Raw genomic sequence first — 16328 nt, 5'->3', positions numbered from 1 at the left:
TCCGTACGTCCTTAGATTGCCATCCTTGTCATTCCTCCTTCCCTGGAATAGGCCAGTTCTGAACTGAAGAGGAGGTCTTTAAATAACTCCCACTATTGAGCTTTTGTTCAATAAAAGCTCCTCCCAATTAATACTGCTCAGCTCCTACCTAACACTGATGTAATTTTCCCTCCCCCAATTTCGTCCCTTCCCACAAGGTCCTGATTATCCATGGCTGTCTTAAAATGTAAGGAGATGCGATCGCCCATTTAAGAAGCTCCTGGTTCACTGTTTTTCCCAAGTGGGAGTCAGCTACAGGCTTTCTTGTTCCACGATGGGGGAGGAAATGGCCTAGTGGTATTATTGCTGGACTGTTAATTCAGAGACTGAGATAACATTCTGGGGACCTGTGTTCAAATTCCAGCACAGCAGATGGTGGAATTTGAATTCAATATAAAAGAAAATCATGAATTAAGAATATAATGATGACCATGAATTCATTGCCAAATGTCAGAAAAACTCATCTGGTTCACTGATGCGCTTTAGGGAAGGAAACTGCCACCCTTACATGATCTGGCCTACATGTGACTGCAGACCCACAGCAATATGATTGACTTTGAACTGTCCCCTGGGCAATTAGGGATGGACAATAAACACTGCGTAGCTAGGGATGTCCTCCTCCCATGAACAAATAAATAAAATTGGATTCTACATCTTCCGATCCAAGATCGTTTCTTGCTCTCATACTAATTTCTTTGCTTACAGTCACTTTCCCTCCTGCCTGTCTTTTTGGAATGTCGTATAGCCCTGCGCACTTAGCTCCAGTGTTGATCTCCTTGTAACCATGTCTTTGTAATAGCTATAAAATCATGCCCGTCAACCTAGAAATGTGCTATTAATTTGTTGATTTTGTTCTGAATACAATGAGCACGCAAGCAAAGAGCCATGAATTTAGCTTTATCACTTGATTTCACCTCTTGACACTATTTACAGCTGTTTTCTGTTTGTACATGCTGTCTTTTCCAGTACCACGCTGAGTATTGTTGTCCCGATAGTTCTTTCGTATCAGTCCGTGTGTATTCCTGGGCGAATGTGCTCGTGTGGTCTCAGGAGTTGCGGAGGTCACGGCTCTGGGACAGCCGTTTCATCGCCCTATGCTGCAGGTAAGAAGAAAAGAAAATCTCTTGCTCTGAGCTCTGCAAACCTGGGCAATGTCAAAAGGGAAACAAGGTCAAAAGAATTTCAACAAGAATCTCAAAATTAACTGCTGAATTCATATCAACATCACGGGGATCGCCCAACTTAGTGGCCACAACATCCCACTTTCTATTCTTCACAAACAATCCAAAGGCTGAAGTATCCGTATCCCTCTTAACTTTTATGGTTTTTGAGCTAATTTCTTGTTTCTAACTTGTGCATATTTGTGGTGCCGTATGACTTGTTGCATTTAGCAATTGATAAACTCACTCTCTCACGAGTTCAGGAGAAGCTAGTTTTATCGAATCCCCAGTGTGGAAACAGGCCACTCAGTTCAAAAAGCTCACAGCAACCCTCCAAAGAGCATCCCACCTAGACCCATCCCCATTCCCCTCCTCTATCCCTGTCAGCCTGCATTTCCCATGGCTAATGTACCTAACCTACACATCCGTGGGCACTGTGGGTAATTCAGCATTGCCAATCCACCTAACCTGCACATCTCTGGACTGTGGGAGGAAACCAGAGCACCCAGCAGAAACCCACACAGACAAGGGGAGAATGTGCAAACTCCACACAGACAGTCATCCGAGGCTGGTATGGAACTCGGGTCCCTGGTGCTGTGAGGTAGCATTACTAACGACTGAGTCACCGTGTCACCCTGAGCTATCTTGACTCCTTCTGAAACATAGGAAGGTATCCACAAGACAAAGATCCTTTTTAATCAGCTTAATTCGTACCAACTGAGGTGGATCTAGTTGGGTGTGCAAAGAAGGGGAGTCTTTCAGGAGGGAACTTAACAATTTGGGAGACTCAGTCACCGAGGGAGCCTGACCCGAAGACTGGTCAAAACAATAATGATTCGATATGAATTAGTTAGAATGCAGCTGTTAACAGTAATCCTCCATCCCTATGTGGGAGAGATTTAACATTCAAAATCAAAACTGAAACTCTTGAACAAGGTAGTTCAAAACAGCCAGTTCTCTGATTGAGGTTGTGAACTTGCTCGCCGAGCTGGCTTCATCTCATTCAGACGTTTCGTCACCATGATCGGTGACATCATCAGTACAGCCTCCAATGAAACGATGTTATTCTACTCTGTCTGGAATTGACACTGTCCAGTCTGTTACCATGAGTACTGTCATTTACGGTTTTGATCTGTATGGGTTTGTGTGTGGGGGTCCAATTGAATCTGTTTGTTGGTTGCATGATGGGTGGAGAATCACGCCTCTCAGAGGACACTGCGACAAGGTAACCGTAGTAGCCCAAGCCAAGCATAGACACGCGCAGGAATTCCGAGAGGCATGGTTCTGCACCCGTTCTCCAGCCTCACATTCTTGGTCTCTTCAGTCTGAATATGATCACTCAACCATATCCTTGATGACAAACAATAGAGTCTTACTTCCCAAAATCTACAAACAGGACTGTCCAGGCAGATCCATTTGTTCTAATGATATCATCTTCTGCTGGAGGGATTCCGAAATGTCTGCATTCTTCCTCAACTGAGCATTCCTTGCATTCGTGGTTGACAGAGCTGTCAGCCATGTCCATGGTGCTGCAGGGTTCCCAAGCGGAATATGAGTTGCTGTTCCTGCAACTTTGGGGTGGCATCATTTGTAGCACTGCAGGAGGCCCATGTTCAGTTTGGTTATGACTTTTGAGGAACGGATGGTCCCTTTGAGATTGAAATTGGAGAAAGATTTCAGGATTTTTTCATGTTCTTGTCCTTCTGTTATGCCCCTAGGAAAAAAGCAATGAAAGTGCCGTTAATGTTTTGCACGGCGAGCTGCTGCATACTAACCGGTCTCACACCATTACCATCACCTTGCCCTTGTGAAGGCAGATATGGATAAGGTTCTCAAAGCTGGTAGAAGATTGAAACCACTCTAATCCTGTGACGATGGCAAGTTTCCCTTCTTTAAAAAAAAGTGCTTGCAGCTGAATTCGCATAATATAAAGCACAGTGGCTCTGGTTAACACCACTGTCTCAATTCCACCCTTTGGTGACTTTCTGTGTGGAGTTTGCACATTCTCCATGTGCCTGCATGGGTTTTCTCCGGGTGCTCGAGTTTCCTCCCACAGTCAAAAGATGTGCAAGGTCGGTGGATTGGCCATGCTAAATTTCCCAAGGTGTTCAGTGATGTGTGGGTTAGGTGAGTTGTAGGTGGATGGGTCTGGGTGGGATGCTGTGAGGGGCAGTGTGGACATCTTGGGCTGACCGACCTGTTTCCACACAGTATGGATTCTCTGATTCATGATTCCATGATTTTACTGAGTGCAAAGGTCCAATATTGACTCGTCATATTTGTCTCACCTCTTTACACATTGACAAGAAAGCTTTAATGTCAGTTTCTATGCATTTGCAACTTGTCTGCTGTCTCTGACAAGGCTGACGATATCTCCTTCTCTAATGCACATCTCCTGTCCCCTAACACTGAGAGGTGACACTTGCTTTTCATTTAGTACAATCAAAAAAACAATAGCCTCCATATCACTTCCAGCGGCTTCTCTTAACACTCACACACTGTTCTTTTTTTCCTCCAGGTATTGACCACCCATTATTTCTAATTCCTCATCTCATCTCTCTCTCATGCGCTCGCTCTCTCTCTCTCTCTCTCTCTCTCTCTCTCTCTCTCTCTCTGTCTCTCTCTCTCTGTCTCTCTCTCTCTCTCTCTCTCTCTCTCTCTCTCTGTCTCTCTGTCTCTCTGTCTCTCTCTCTCTCTCTCTCTCTGTCTGTCTCTGTCTGTCTCTGTCTGTCTCTCTCTGTCTCTCTCTCTCTCTCTCTGTCTCTCTCTCTGTCTCTCTCTGTCTCTCTCTCTCTCAGTCTTTATCTCTCCTCTCCCTGTTCTCCCCCATCACTTCACTCACAGGCACCAACAGAGGTTCACAGTCACACTATGTTACACATGCATATTCTGTCCCTCATGCACAAACACACTACACACACACAAAAAAAAAAGTCAGGAACACAGTCTCTCACGAACACACTCTGTCACATTCTCACTCATTCATACTCCATACCGTCACACAGTCGTACACGGTCTTGCACACATTCTGTGGCACACTTGCACGCACTGTCGCAGGATCTTTTGCCAATGCTCTTACTCTCAAGTACACACACACTACCACAAATCTCTCCCTCACACACTTAGGTTTGCAAATTCACTTGCTGTCAAGCTCACTCACACTTAGAGACACACTCACTCCCTCATGCATGCTGTAACACTCCCTTCTTGTGCTAACTCCCTTTCACACACTCTCAAGCACAGTCACTGGCACACACATTCTGTCGTGCGCACACACACACTTTCATGCACTGTCTTTGCACTCTTGAGCACAATCATATGCTCACCTCTCTCTTGCACACAGTCAATTTGATTTGAGTCAGAGATAATGGGAGCTGCAGATGCTGGAGAATCCAAGATCATAAAATGTGAGGCTGGATGAACACAGCAGGCCAAGCAGCATCTCTGATGAAGGGTCTTGGCCCGAAACGTCAGCTTTTGTGCTCCTGAGATGCTGCTTGGCCTGCTGTGTTCATCCAGCCTCACATTTTATTATCTTGACTTGAGTCATCATTGTCACATGTGCCCAGGTACAGTGAAAAGTTTTCTTCTGCATGCAGTACAGACAGGTGATATCAAACAAGGCGCATTAGTGAAACGGAACATAGTGACAGCTACAGAGAAGATGCACAGAGAGCAAGATCAAAATTAGATTTAAGCTTTTCAGTGTCCTATTCAGATGTCCAATAACAGCGGTGAAGAATCTGTTCTTGAATCTTTTCACGCATGTAGACAAACTTTTTTTACATCTTCCCTTCAGAAAAAGGGAGAAGAGAGTGTAATTGTGGGGTGAGAAGGGCCTTTGATTATGTCAGTTTCTTTCCCGAGGCAGCGGGAAGTAGAGGTGGAATCAACGAATGGAAGGCTGGTTTGCATGATGGACTATGCTGTGTTCATGACTCTGCAGTTTCTTGTGGTCTGAGGAAGAGCTGTTGCCAAACCATGCTGTGACATGCATCCAGATAGGATGCTTTCTCTGTTACATGAATGAAAGTTGACCTTGTGGACACTCCAAATTACCTTCGCCTGCTGGGGAAATAGAGACATTTGGTGTGCTTTTTTGCCCATTGCGACGATCTGGGTGGACCAGGAGAGATTGTTGGTGATCGACACTCTCAACTATCTCCACTTCAGCAACATCTCTCTGTGTCTGATGCAGGCGCTCACACACTCACATTCTGTCACCTATTCTGTCTGTTTGTCTCTCCCTCTCTCCCTCATCGCCCATCTCTCTGTCTCGCGCTCTCTCGCTCTCTCTCTCGCTCTCTCTCTCGCTCTCTCGCTCGCTTGTGCTCTCTCTCTCTCGCGCTCTCTCTCTCTCGCGCTGTCTCTCTCTCGCGCTGTCTCTCTCTCTCTGGCGCTCTCTCTCTCTGGCGCTCTCTCTCTCTGGCGCTCTCTCTCTCTCGCGCTCTCTCTCTCTCTCTCGCGCTCTCTCTCTCTCTCGCGCTCTCTCTCTGTCTCGCGCTCTCTCTCTCTCTCGCGCTCTCTCTCTCGCGCTCTCTCTCTCTCGCGCTCTCTCTCTCTCTCTCGCGCTCTCTCTCTCTCGCGCTCTCTCTCTCTCGCGCCCTCTCTCTCTCTCTCGCGCTCTCTCTCTCTCGCGCTCTCTCTCTCTCTCGCGCTCTCTCTCTCTCTCTCGCGCTCTCTCTCCCTCCCCCGCTCCCCCAACCTCTCTGGCTTTCTCTCTCTCTCTCTCTCTCCCTCTCTCTCTCTCTCTCTCCCTCTCTCTCTCTCTCTCTTTTTCTCACACACCAACTCATTGCTCAGTTTTCCATGGTATCTGAATTGTTGGAAGAATTAACTTAGACTGAGCGTGGATTTTCTCCCAAATTAGTTATGACAAAGCAGAACCAATTCTGCCTGGAAGAAGAAAGGCAGGAGCCATAATAATTAGGGATTGTTTTGCTAGAGGAACCGTGCTGTGATATGCATCCAGATAGGATGCTTTCTGTGGTACATCAATGAAAGTTGCCCTTGTGGGCACACGCAATTGCCTTAGCCTCCTGGGAAGTAGAGACAACGGTGTGCTTTTTGGCTCATTGCGATGATGTGGATGGACCAGTGAACTAATCTAAGCCCATCCCCCCACACGATCCCATTATCATCCATATGCTTCTCCAAGGACTGTTGAAATGCCCCTAATGTGGCTGAGCTAACGGGGGTTCCACATCCTTACCACTCTCTGAGTAAAGAACCTGCCTCTGATATCTATCTCAAATCTATTATCCCTCACTGTTTAGCTGTGCCCCCTCATACAAGCTGACGTCATCATCCTCGGAAAAAGACCCGCACTGTCCACCCTGTCTCATCCACTGATCATCTTGTATGTCTCTATTAAATCCCCTCTGAACCACCTTCTCTCCAATGAGTACAGACCCAAGTCCCTCAGCCTTTCTTCAGAAGACCTTCGTTCCGGACCAGGCAACATCTCCACTGCACCTTTTCCAATGCTTCCACATCCTTCCTGTGATGGGGCGACCAGAACTGTCCGCAATATTCCAAATGAGACCGCACCAGTTTTTTGGACAGTTGCTCTGCATCTCAATCCCACTGCCAATAAAACCTAAAACACCGTAAGCCGCCTTCACAGCACTATCAACCTGGATGGCAATTTTCAGGGATCGACATAGATGGACACCCTCTGCACAGCAACACTACCAAGAATCTTTCCATTGACCCAATATTCTGCCTTCCTATTATTCATCCCAAAGTGAATCACCTCACATTTATCCGCATTGAACTCCATCTGCCACCTTTCCGCCCAATTCTGCAGTTCATCCAAGTCTACCTGTCACCTGCAACATTCTTCCACATTGTCCACCACTCCACCGACTTGAGTGTCATCTGCAAACTTACTAACCGATCTACCAATGCCTCCGTCCAAGTCATTTATAAAAATGACAAACAGCAGTGGTCCCAAAACAGATCCTTGAGACAAACCAGTAGTAACCAGACTCCAGGCTGAATATTTTCTATCAACCACCACTGGTTGCCTCCTTCGCCAAAGCCAGTTTCTAATCCAACCTGCTAAATCTCCCCCAATCCCATGTCTCCATGTTTTCTCCAATAGCCTACCATGTGGAACCTTATCGAAGGCTTTACTGAAGTCCATGTCCACCACATCAACTGCCCGACCCTCATCCACGTGCTTGGTCACCTTCCAAAATTACTCAATGAGGCTTGTGAGACACGACCTGCCCTTGACAAATCCGTGTTGACTATCTCCCATCAAATTGGTGCTTGCTCGATGATTATAAATCCTCTCTCTTATAATCCTTTCCAAAACTTTTCCTGCAACAGACGGAAGGCTCACTGGGTTTATAATTACCTGGGTCATCTCTACTGCCCTCTTTGAACAAGGGCACAACATTTGAAACCCTCCAGCCTTCTGGTACGAAACCTGTAGACAATGAGGATTCAAAGATCAAGGCCAAAGGCTCCGCCGCCTGTTCCGTAGCCTCCCAGAGAATCTGAAAGTTTCGAAGGATGATGCGTTGTATCCGGAGGTTGGTGGGGTGGTACGTCAGGACGAGGGAGACTTTGTTTTGGTTGTTGTTGCGGGGTGGGGTGAGAGGGATTTGTTGCAGGAAATGCTGGAGACACGGTCGAGGGCGTTATCAACCACAGAGCGGGGCAAGTTGTGGTCCTTGAAAAATGAGGACATCTGAGATATACAGGAATAGAATACCTCATCCTGGGAGTGCAGAGGCAGAGGCAAAGGAATGGGGAATAGGAGATGAATTGTTGCAGGAATATGGTGGGAGGAGGTGTATTCTTGGTAGCTGTGGGAATTGGTGGAGTTGAAATGGATATTTGTTTCTCAGTGGTTGGACATAGAGTGGTCCAGGTAGGAGAGAGAGGTATCAGATATTGTCCAGGTTAACTTCAAGTTCGGGAGGAAGGTGTTGGTGAAGTGGATGAACTGTTAGAGCCCCTTGTGGGAACACGAGGCGGTGCCGATACAGTCATCAATGTTACGGAGGAAGAGGTGGGGTTGAGGGCCAGTGTAGGTAGGGAAGAGGGAGCGTTCCATGTAACCGACAAAGAGGCAGGCATAGCTTGGGCCCATTTGGCTACCCTGGCCACCCTCTTTGTCTGTAGGAAGTGGGAGGAATTGAAAGAGAAACTGTTGAGGGTTGTTCAAGGACCGGAACTTCCCCCTCCTCAGTGGTCAAAAACACCCTCGACCGTGTCACCCGCGTTTCCCACAACTCATCCCTCACACCCGCACCCCATAATAACTGCCAAAACAGTGTCCTCGTCGCCCTCACGTACCACCCCACCAACATCCGGATTCAATGCGTCGTCCTCCGACCCTTCTGCCATCCGCAATCCGACCCCACCACCAAAGACATTTTTCCCACCACCCTTAGGTGACCCCCTTATCCGCTCCACACTCCCCTCTAGCACTCCCGACACCCAGCACTTTTCCCTGCATATCCATAAATGTTGTCATCACAACGTTGAAAATTCACTGGTCCCGATACCTCCCCCCTCACCCCCATCCCAGGCCCCAGGAAGAATTTCCTCATCAAACAGATGTTTACCTGCACATCTGCTAATGTGGGAGACTGTATCCACTGTTGCCATTGTGGCCCCCTCTACATCGGGGAAAGCAAACAGAGGTTTGGGGACCGCTTCACCTGTGCTCAGTTTGCACTAAAGAACTGCACCTCCCAGTCGCGAACTGTTTCGACTCTCCCTACCAATCCTTAGGTAACATGTCCATCCTGGGCCCCCTGCAGTGCCACAATGATGCCACCTGAAGGTTGCAGGAGCAGCACCTCATATTGCGCTTGGGAACCCTGCACTCCATGGTATCAATGTGGACTTCACAAGCTTCAAAATCACCCCTCCACCTCCCGCATCCCAAAACCAGCCCACCTATCCCATCCTGCCACCTCAAACCCCACCCCCATTTCCTGCCTCCTACCCTCTTCCTGCCCCGGAGACCTGTTCGTCCTCCCCGGACTGACCTCTCCCCTCCCTACCTCCCCACCTACACTCACCTCTGCTGGCTCCATCCCCACCTCTTTAACTTGTCTGTCTCCTCTCCACCTATCTTCTCCTCTATCCATCTTTGATCCGCCTCCCCCTCTCTCACTATTTATTTCAGAACTCTCTCCCCCTCCCCCTTTTCTGATGAAAGGTCTCGGCCCAACATGTCAGCTTTTGTGCTCCTCAGATGCTGCTTGGCCTGCTGTGTTGATCCAGCTGCACACTTTGTTCTCTCTCCATCTCCTAACAACCTCATTAAGTGAGTTCGAGAGAGAACTATGCAGGGTAGACTTTGGGTTTATCATTCTAACTTGCCAGTCCTGAAAGATGAAAGTTGGTTTGTGTTGGATGTTTGTCTCATAGCTACGAAAGATACACTGAAAGGATTTTTCAAATCTTTTGTTGAGAATTGTACCCATTTAGTCACTAATCCTTTTCCTTTTTTAAAGCTTCCTTGGTCGTGACAAATTTCAAATATCTGCGGAATTTTATTTGGCTTTGTATTGGTTCTCTGTGATTCTCTGTTCATGGCTCCACGACCTGCTAGCTAATTACAGAATTTATCATTGATGTGCTTCAGTCTTATATATCCCAATTTCAGGAGAAAGTCCAGAGAGACCTTTTAAAGGAAAGGGGTTTAGAAAGAAAATCTATCGATCAAAATCATGAATAGTTGATAAATTATTTGCACTTCATATTTCCAGAACCTACCCCGGAAGAGAGAGCCCAGAGAATTGCCAAAGCTGTCCACAAACAGTCAACAGAAGTGAAGGAAAATTGGGAGCAATTGAAAACCCGTGCGAGCAACTGGCAGAAACAGGTGGAAGAGGCGTTGGAGAAACTTCAAGAACTGCAGAAAGCGCTGGATGATCTTGAGGCTCATGTGATAACAGCTGAGGGGGTCCACACTGATGGGCAACCTGTGGGTGACCTGCTTATTGACTCATTGCAGGATCACATTGATAAAACCACAGTAAGTGCAATTACATTACACTTCACTTATGAACAGATGTAACCAGAATGTTGTATCGAGACGATCAGTAATATGAGTACTTCAGTAATATTGATTGAATGGTTGTTAACTTAATTTGCAAATTAAAACTTAGTTGAGCATGCCTTCTGATGATATCACAACATGAATATCAGTATAATTGAGGATTCTGTTAGTCAGTGACATCAGCTGAGTTATCTGCTTGTTGCCATGTTATCAGGGTTAAAGGTAAAGTCTGAGCACGCCATTTGGCGACTCCTTAGAGAGAGACAACTGGTTATGATTTAACCTGAAGATCACCATGCCTCAGTCAAGTAGAGCGGTTGAGGCGAAGACCCTTTGTGGTTAGCTCACTGGTATGGCAATTGAGCCCTCTCTGCAGGGCATCACTCTGCATCACAAACCAACTGAATTTGAATAGAATCAGAGATAATGGGAACTGCAGATGCTGGAGATTCCAAGATAATAAAATGTGAGGCTGGATGAACACAGCAGGCCAAGCAGCATCTCAGGAGCACAAAAGCTGACGTTTCGGGCCTAGACCCTTCATCAGAGAGCCACAAAAGCTGACGTTTCGGGCCTAGACCCTTCATCAGAGAATTTGAATATGAATAGAGTTTAGGATTGGAGAGCAATCCATGCAATTATTTTTTTCAATGAATGTTTCTCACTGGGACTCTCTCACTGGCAAACATTTTAAAAGCCAGCTCAGCCATACAGGCGAGATCAGTTCCTGATCTCAGCTGAATTTTTTGACCTGGGGTGGGTCAGCGTTAGGAGTTCAGTGATTGGAATGAATTCTCATGAAGTTAGCGAGAGGGATACTACACGTGAATGGATCGATGTTTTGAGAAGAGGATGAGATATGAGCAAAAGTTTAATTGATGTGGAAGACCAGCCACAATCATCATCGACGGTGGAGCAGGCTTGAGCGGCCATGCAACATTGTGCTGCCGCTGTTTGACTTGTTCTGTGGAAAGGAAGGAAAATGGTCCAAGTGTCAAAAATGATGAAGACCATATCATTCTACAACCTCAAAATTTGATTGTGTTCAGCATATTATCACTCCTGGTACCCTTAAATCCTGGTCTATCATCTCAGCAGCTCGACTCTGCCCATAAGCTGGTTACTTGTGACATTTTTGAGGGATCTTCCCAAGTCTGAAAATCATTTTTGTTTTTGTAGAATCAGAGTTGGCCAGTGTGGAAGGAGGTCGTTTGGCATATCATAGCTCTTTGAAGTAACTCCCCAATTCGTCCCCCTCTGCTTGGCAATGACTTGAACCACTTATAAAATCTCTTTAATGGAGGGAAACTTTGAAGCCGTCTGAAAGGAGTATTCACGATCCCAGAATACAACTGAGCCTTATTAAGTTGTTAGTTCTGATGATCAAGAGCTTGATGAAAGAGGATTGTTTTAAAAAGTGCCTTAAAAGAGGAAACGTACAGAGGCTAAGAGGTGTAGGAAGTTAGCGAGTTTTGAGAAGATTTGTTGCTCGGGTTGAGGTTCGGGATGTGAGTTTGCTCGCTGAAGGTGTAGGAAGTCTCTTCTTGGGTTTGAAGCCGACACAATTAAATGTTTGGCAACTAGTAGTGGGCCGTTTAAAATCAAGAGTGGGCAAGAGGACATAATTAAACGAGTGCAGATATCCTGAAGTATAGTTGGACTGGTGGAGATTACGAAAATAGCGATAGGCATAGCCAAGGAACGATTTGTAAACAAAAATGAGAATTTAATAAAATTACTGTTAATAGTATCAGTCAGGTAGAAAGTACAGAGAAAAGGATTTGGTTCAAGGTGAGACTCGGGCAGTGGAGTTTTAGACGACGTCAAGTTTTCAATGGGCAAATGTGGGACTCCAACAGGGAATGCATTGGAATTGTCAGGTCCAGAAGTGAAGTAGTTCCAGATGAAGGTTTCACTGCTAATGAGCCAAGACAAGAGACAGGTAGGCAGGATTGAAAAGATGTAAAGAGACAGCTTTAGGGATTGCATGAATGTGTGGTCGGACGTTCATCATGGGATAAACAAGATGCCAAGGTTGTGCTGAGACAAGCGTAATATTACATTGTTGCCAAGGCGGAGTAATGCAATCAGTAGGTAGTGAATAGAGATTGGTGTGGGGACCACAAAGTGGTCTTCCCAGTTTTAAATTGTTATCTCTACATAGTTGCGCAACTTAATGTTCTGTTCAAAAGGCATTACTGACAAGGAAACAGAAGTTAGCCATTTGTTTACTTGTCAATATATCTTGATTTTCCCACCATGTTCTCCAATTAATAACACAACATGTACACTGTACGAACTGAACTGTTCAAACCTTAAAAGGAGATGTTAAAATTGTGGAATATAAAGTTAAATTTATTTCATTGAAAATTTGAATAAATTACATGAAGGTTTGACCAAGACTGCAAGGAATTAGATGGAACACCAGATGAATAAAACAAGCAGTGGTAAGGTGGTATTAGCTGGATGTTCCTGAAGAAAGAGAACGCAGCCAACCTTTCTTCCATCAGGGGGATTAATTGTGTGGTGTCAGACACAGTCGATTCAATCATTCCTTCTGTCTTTACTGTCTGACTGGACTGTGGTTGTAATATTTCCTTTTTTAAACGCTCAAGGTTAGACATACTTCACTTGACATTCTCATTTTATAAATTTTAAGAAGTTGACTTGTTGTCAAGTCACGGTAGGATTGAAAACACATTCTCCAAGTGTTTGAAGTCAGAAGTCACATGACACCAGCTTGTCGTCCAACAGGTTCATTTGAAATCACACAAGCTTTTGGAGTGCAGCCCCTTCATCAGGTGCAGTTAGTGAGGTGACCACAGAGAGACACAGCTTATCAGCAGAGAGATCAAAAGATCATAGAATTGGCGTGAGTGGAGTGTCAGATAATAACTCTGTACAGGTGACCAAGAGTGTTAGAGGCAAGTAAAGCGTTTATAAAGTCCATGTCAGTGCTGTGTTGTCATGATAATCAGGCAGCGCAACAGGAATGTACAAAAGGTGACATCTCAGGTCAGACTCTGACTTGTAGTTTAGAGGCTTGTGTTCAGAATCTGTCTTAGAGTTTTAACCTTTATTTCAAAAGCAAGAATTTATAAGATACCACACTGACTGTAACTACAAGTTGTGTGTTTCTTCAACAAAATATCTGCAAACAAACAAACATCCTGGATGAAGACTTAGTATCTGACACTCCACTCACACCAGTTGTATGATGTTTTGATCTGTCTGCTTATCAATTGTGTGTCTGTGTGTTTTCCTCCCTGACCGCACCTGATGAAGGGACTGCATTCCAAAAGCTTGTGTGATTTCAAATAAACCTGTTAGATTACAACCTGATGTCATGTGAGCTCTGACTTTGTCTATCCTAGTCCAACACCAGCACCTCCACATTATAACTGTTTGGAACCAAGTCAGTGCAACAGGTACATATCGAACATTTGACTTCGGAAGAATGCCTAGTACTGAAAAATTTATTAATAACAAAGGATTTCTTCATTGTGCCGTCTATCGTAACATGCTGCGTCTCACAGTCATAATGAAAGGATGGCCACTTGAATTTAGCAGGGCCAAGAACAGTTATGGACATTTTTAGCATGGGAGGAGGCCATTCAACCTATTTTATCTGTCCCAGCTCTCTACCAGCGCAACAAAATTAATCCTTCTCTTGAACTCATTCCACATATTTCACAGAATTGAAATATATAGGTACATACTTAGGAGTTTTTAACATCAAGTGAGCAGTTCTCGCACTTCACCTTGTCACTAAAAATGGAAAACGTGACTTACAAAGAGTGGGTCTTTATTTTGTTCTGTTTTGATGATGAAGCAGATGCAAGTCAAAGTGCTGGAACTGGCCTCTTGAACTTACCAACTGTTCAACGTGTATAAAATGAATTCTGTGCGCATCTACTAAAAGCAGTTTTATGGAAGGAAAAGGTACCAAAGAAGATTTGGTGTATTGTGCTTGATGCTATGATACGCCAACCTGTGAAAACAGAACTCTACGACTGTGAGTGTTGAGTTCTGAGAGGGGGCTATCTTGTTTGAATTTACATTGCTAAGCCTAGGCCTATTTTCCCAACAGCAAAATTGGTAATCCAGCAAGAAATGGATATTTCTCACATTTGTTGGCTGTAAGTGTCTGTTTAAAGTTTCCTTATATACAGGTGCTTAACCTGCTTTTCCAGTTGGAACATTTGTTGTGCCAATGAAAATTTTTTGAATGGTTTCACCTCCAGTTTTCCTGTTTATACATATTTGGTATTTTTTCAGGGTAAGGACTATCTGCAAAATCTGAGATTGGGTTTTGAAAGACAGCAGCCTTTGTTTTGGAGAGATAATGGGAACTGCAGATGCTGGAGAATGCGAGATAACACCGTGTGGAACTGGATGAAGACAGCAGGCCAAGCAGCATCTTAGGAGCACAGAAGCTGACGTTTCGGGCCGAGAACCACCTTCAGAAAATGGGGAGGGGGTGCCGGTTCTGGAATAAATCGGGAGAGAGGGGGAGGCAGATGGAAGATGGATGGAGGAGAAGATAGGTGGAGAGGAGAGTATGGGTACGGAGGCAGGGAGGGGATAGGTCAGTCTGGGGAGGCCGGACAGGTCAAGGGAGCGGGATGAGGGGAAATAGGGGTGCGGCATGAGGTGGGAGGGGGGATGGGTGAGAGGAAGAATAGGTGAGGGAGGCAGGGACGAGTTGGGCTGGTTTTGGGATGCAGTGGGAGGACAGGAGATTTGGAAGCTTGTGAAATCCACACTGATACCATTGGGCTGCAGGGTTCCCAAGCAGAATATGAGTTGCTGTTCCTGCAACCTTGGGGTGGCGTCATTATGGCACTGCAGGAGGTCCAGGTTGGACATGTCCTCTCAGGAATGGGAGGGGGAGTTGAAATGGTTAGTGACTGGGAGGTGCAGTTGTTTATTGCAAACTGAGCGTCGGTGTTCTGAAAAGCGGTCCCCAAGCCTCTGCATCGTTTCCCCAATGTAGAGGAAGCCACAACGGGGACAGCGGATGTTTTGGATATTTCTTAAGCATTGATTTTCATTCAGAGTTGGTTGGATTTTGCTGAAGCAATAGACATAACTCACTATGACGTAGACAATGTCAGAGTTAATGTTTCGCGTCCTGTGACCCTTACTCAGATCTCACTCTTCACTGATGCTGCCAGACCTGCTGAGCTTTTCGAGCAACTTCTGCTTTTGTTGCTGATTTACAGTGCCCACAGTTCTTTTGTTTTTTACGACACAGACAAAACTCTATCTCTGCAGGTAGCATGATGCTGTATTCTTCAACTTCCCTGCCTTTTTGTAATATAATATTGTCTGTTTAGGACAGAAGTGGCTTTTTTTGTTTGTTTTAACTTCTGCACATGCTTTCTATGCAGGTTAAAAGTCTACACCTTTTCAGTTCACTGCAGTGCTGCATAATGAAGACTTGGAACATATTTTTTATAAAGTAGAAAATCAGTGTGGTTTGTTTTCCAAAATGTGATGTGTAAGTGCAACACTTAACAGTGTGTTCATCAAACTCTTGTTTCCTTTGATCTTTGTGTTGCAGAAATTTCTAGAATCATTTCATATATATTTTTCTTGATATATTTTAGCAGCTTTCCCGGAGCAAGTCTGTTTTCCTTCGGATGAGACGACTTTCAGACATACTCCCTTTATTATGAGATTTAATTGGGGTAAAATGAGGAGGATTTTTATCCACTGAGACACACATGACTTTCTGTTTAAAGCATTGGAAAAAGCATTCTGTTAGGACTGTCAAGCTATCTGGTGTTTGTACCAGGCTTCCAAATTAACTGCAAGTGATTAAGGATGCTCATGGATGCCACATGTTATTACAAGAGGAAATGAACATCCAAGTAAGGATTTTATACCACATTTATACATAGCATGGACTATGCAGCATGGATGCAGTGACTGAGTGAAATGGGAAGCAGTGACTGAGTGAAATGGGAAGCAGTGACTGAGTGAAATGGGAAGCAGTGACTGTGGGAAATGGGATGCAGTGACGGAGGGAATTGGGGATGCAGTGAATGAGGGAATAGGGATGCAGTGACTGAGACAAATGGGATGCACTGACA

General features: G+C 45.2%; 1 protein-coding gene across 2 annotated transcripts in view; it reads left to right on the top strand.

Annotated features, from left to right (window-relative positions):
- LOC132209431 (utrophin-like) overlaps window positions 1-14820 on the top strand; it is a 29302-nt gene extending 14482 nt beyond the window's left edge. Inside the window, exons 2-4 of one of the 2 annotated variants that reach the window (XM_059644503.1) lie at window positions 1006-1142; window positions 9938-10206; window positions 14509-14820. In XM_059644503.1, coding sequence (XP_059500486.1) covers window positions 1006-1142; window positions 9938-10206; window positions 14509-14655 — 553 coding nt within the window. In that variant the 3' untranslated portion in view covers window positions 14656-14820. The remainder of the gene's footprint in view (window positions 1-1005; window positions 1143-9937; window positions 10207-14508) is intronic. The other variant, XM_059644504.1, reaches the window with a different exon arrangement.
- The last annotated feature ends 1508 nt before the right edge of the window (window positions 14821-16328 follow it).

This window comes from Stegostoma tigrinum, unplaced genomic scaffold (genome assembly GCF_030684315.1).
Source record: "Stegostoma tigrinum isolate sSteTig4 unplaced genomic scaffold, sSteTig4.hap1 scaffold_93, whole genome shotgun sequence".
Taxonomy (NCBI): domain Eukaryota; kingdom Metazoa; phylum Chordata; class Chondrichthyes; order Orectolobiformes; family Stegostomatidae; genus Stegostoma; species Stegostoma tigrinum.
This window is presented reverse-complemented; position numbering and strand designations above follow the sequence as displayed.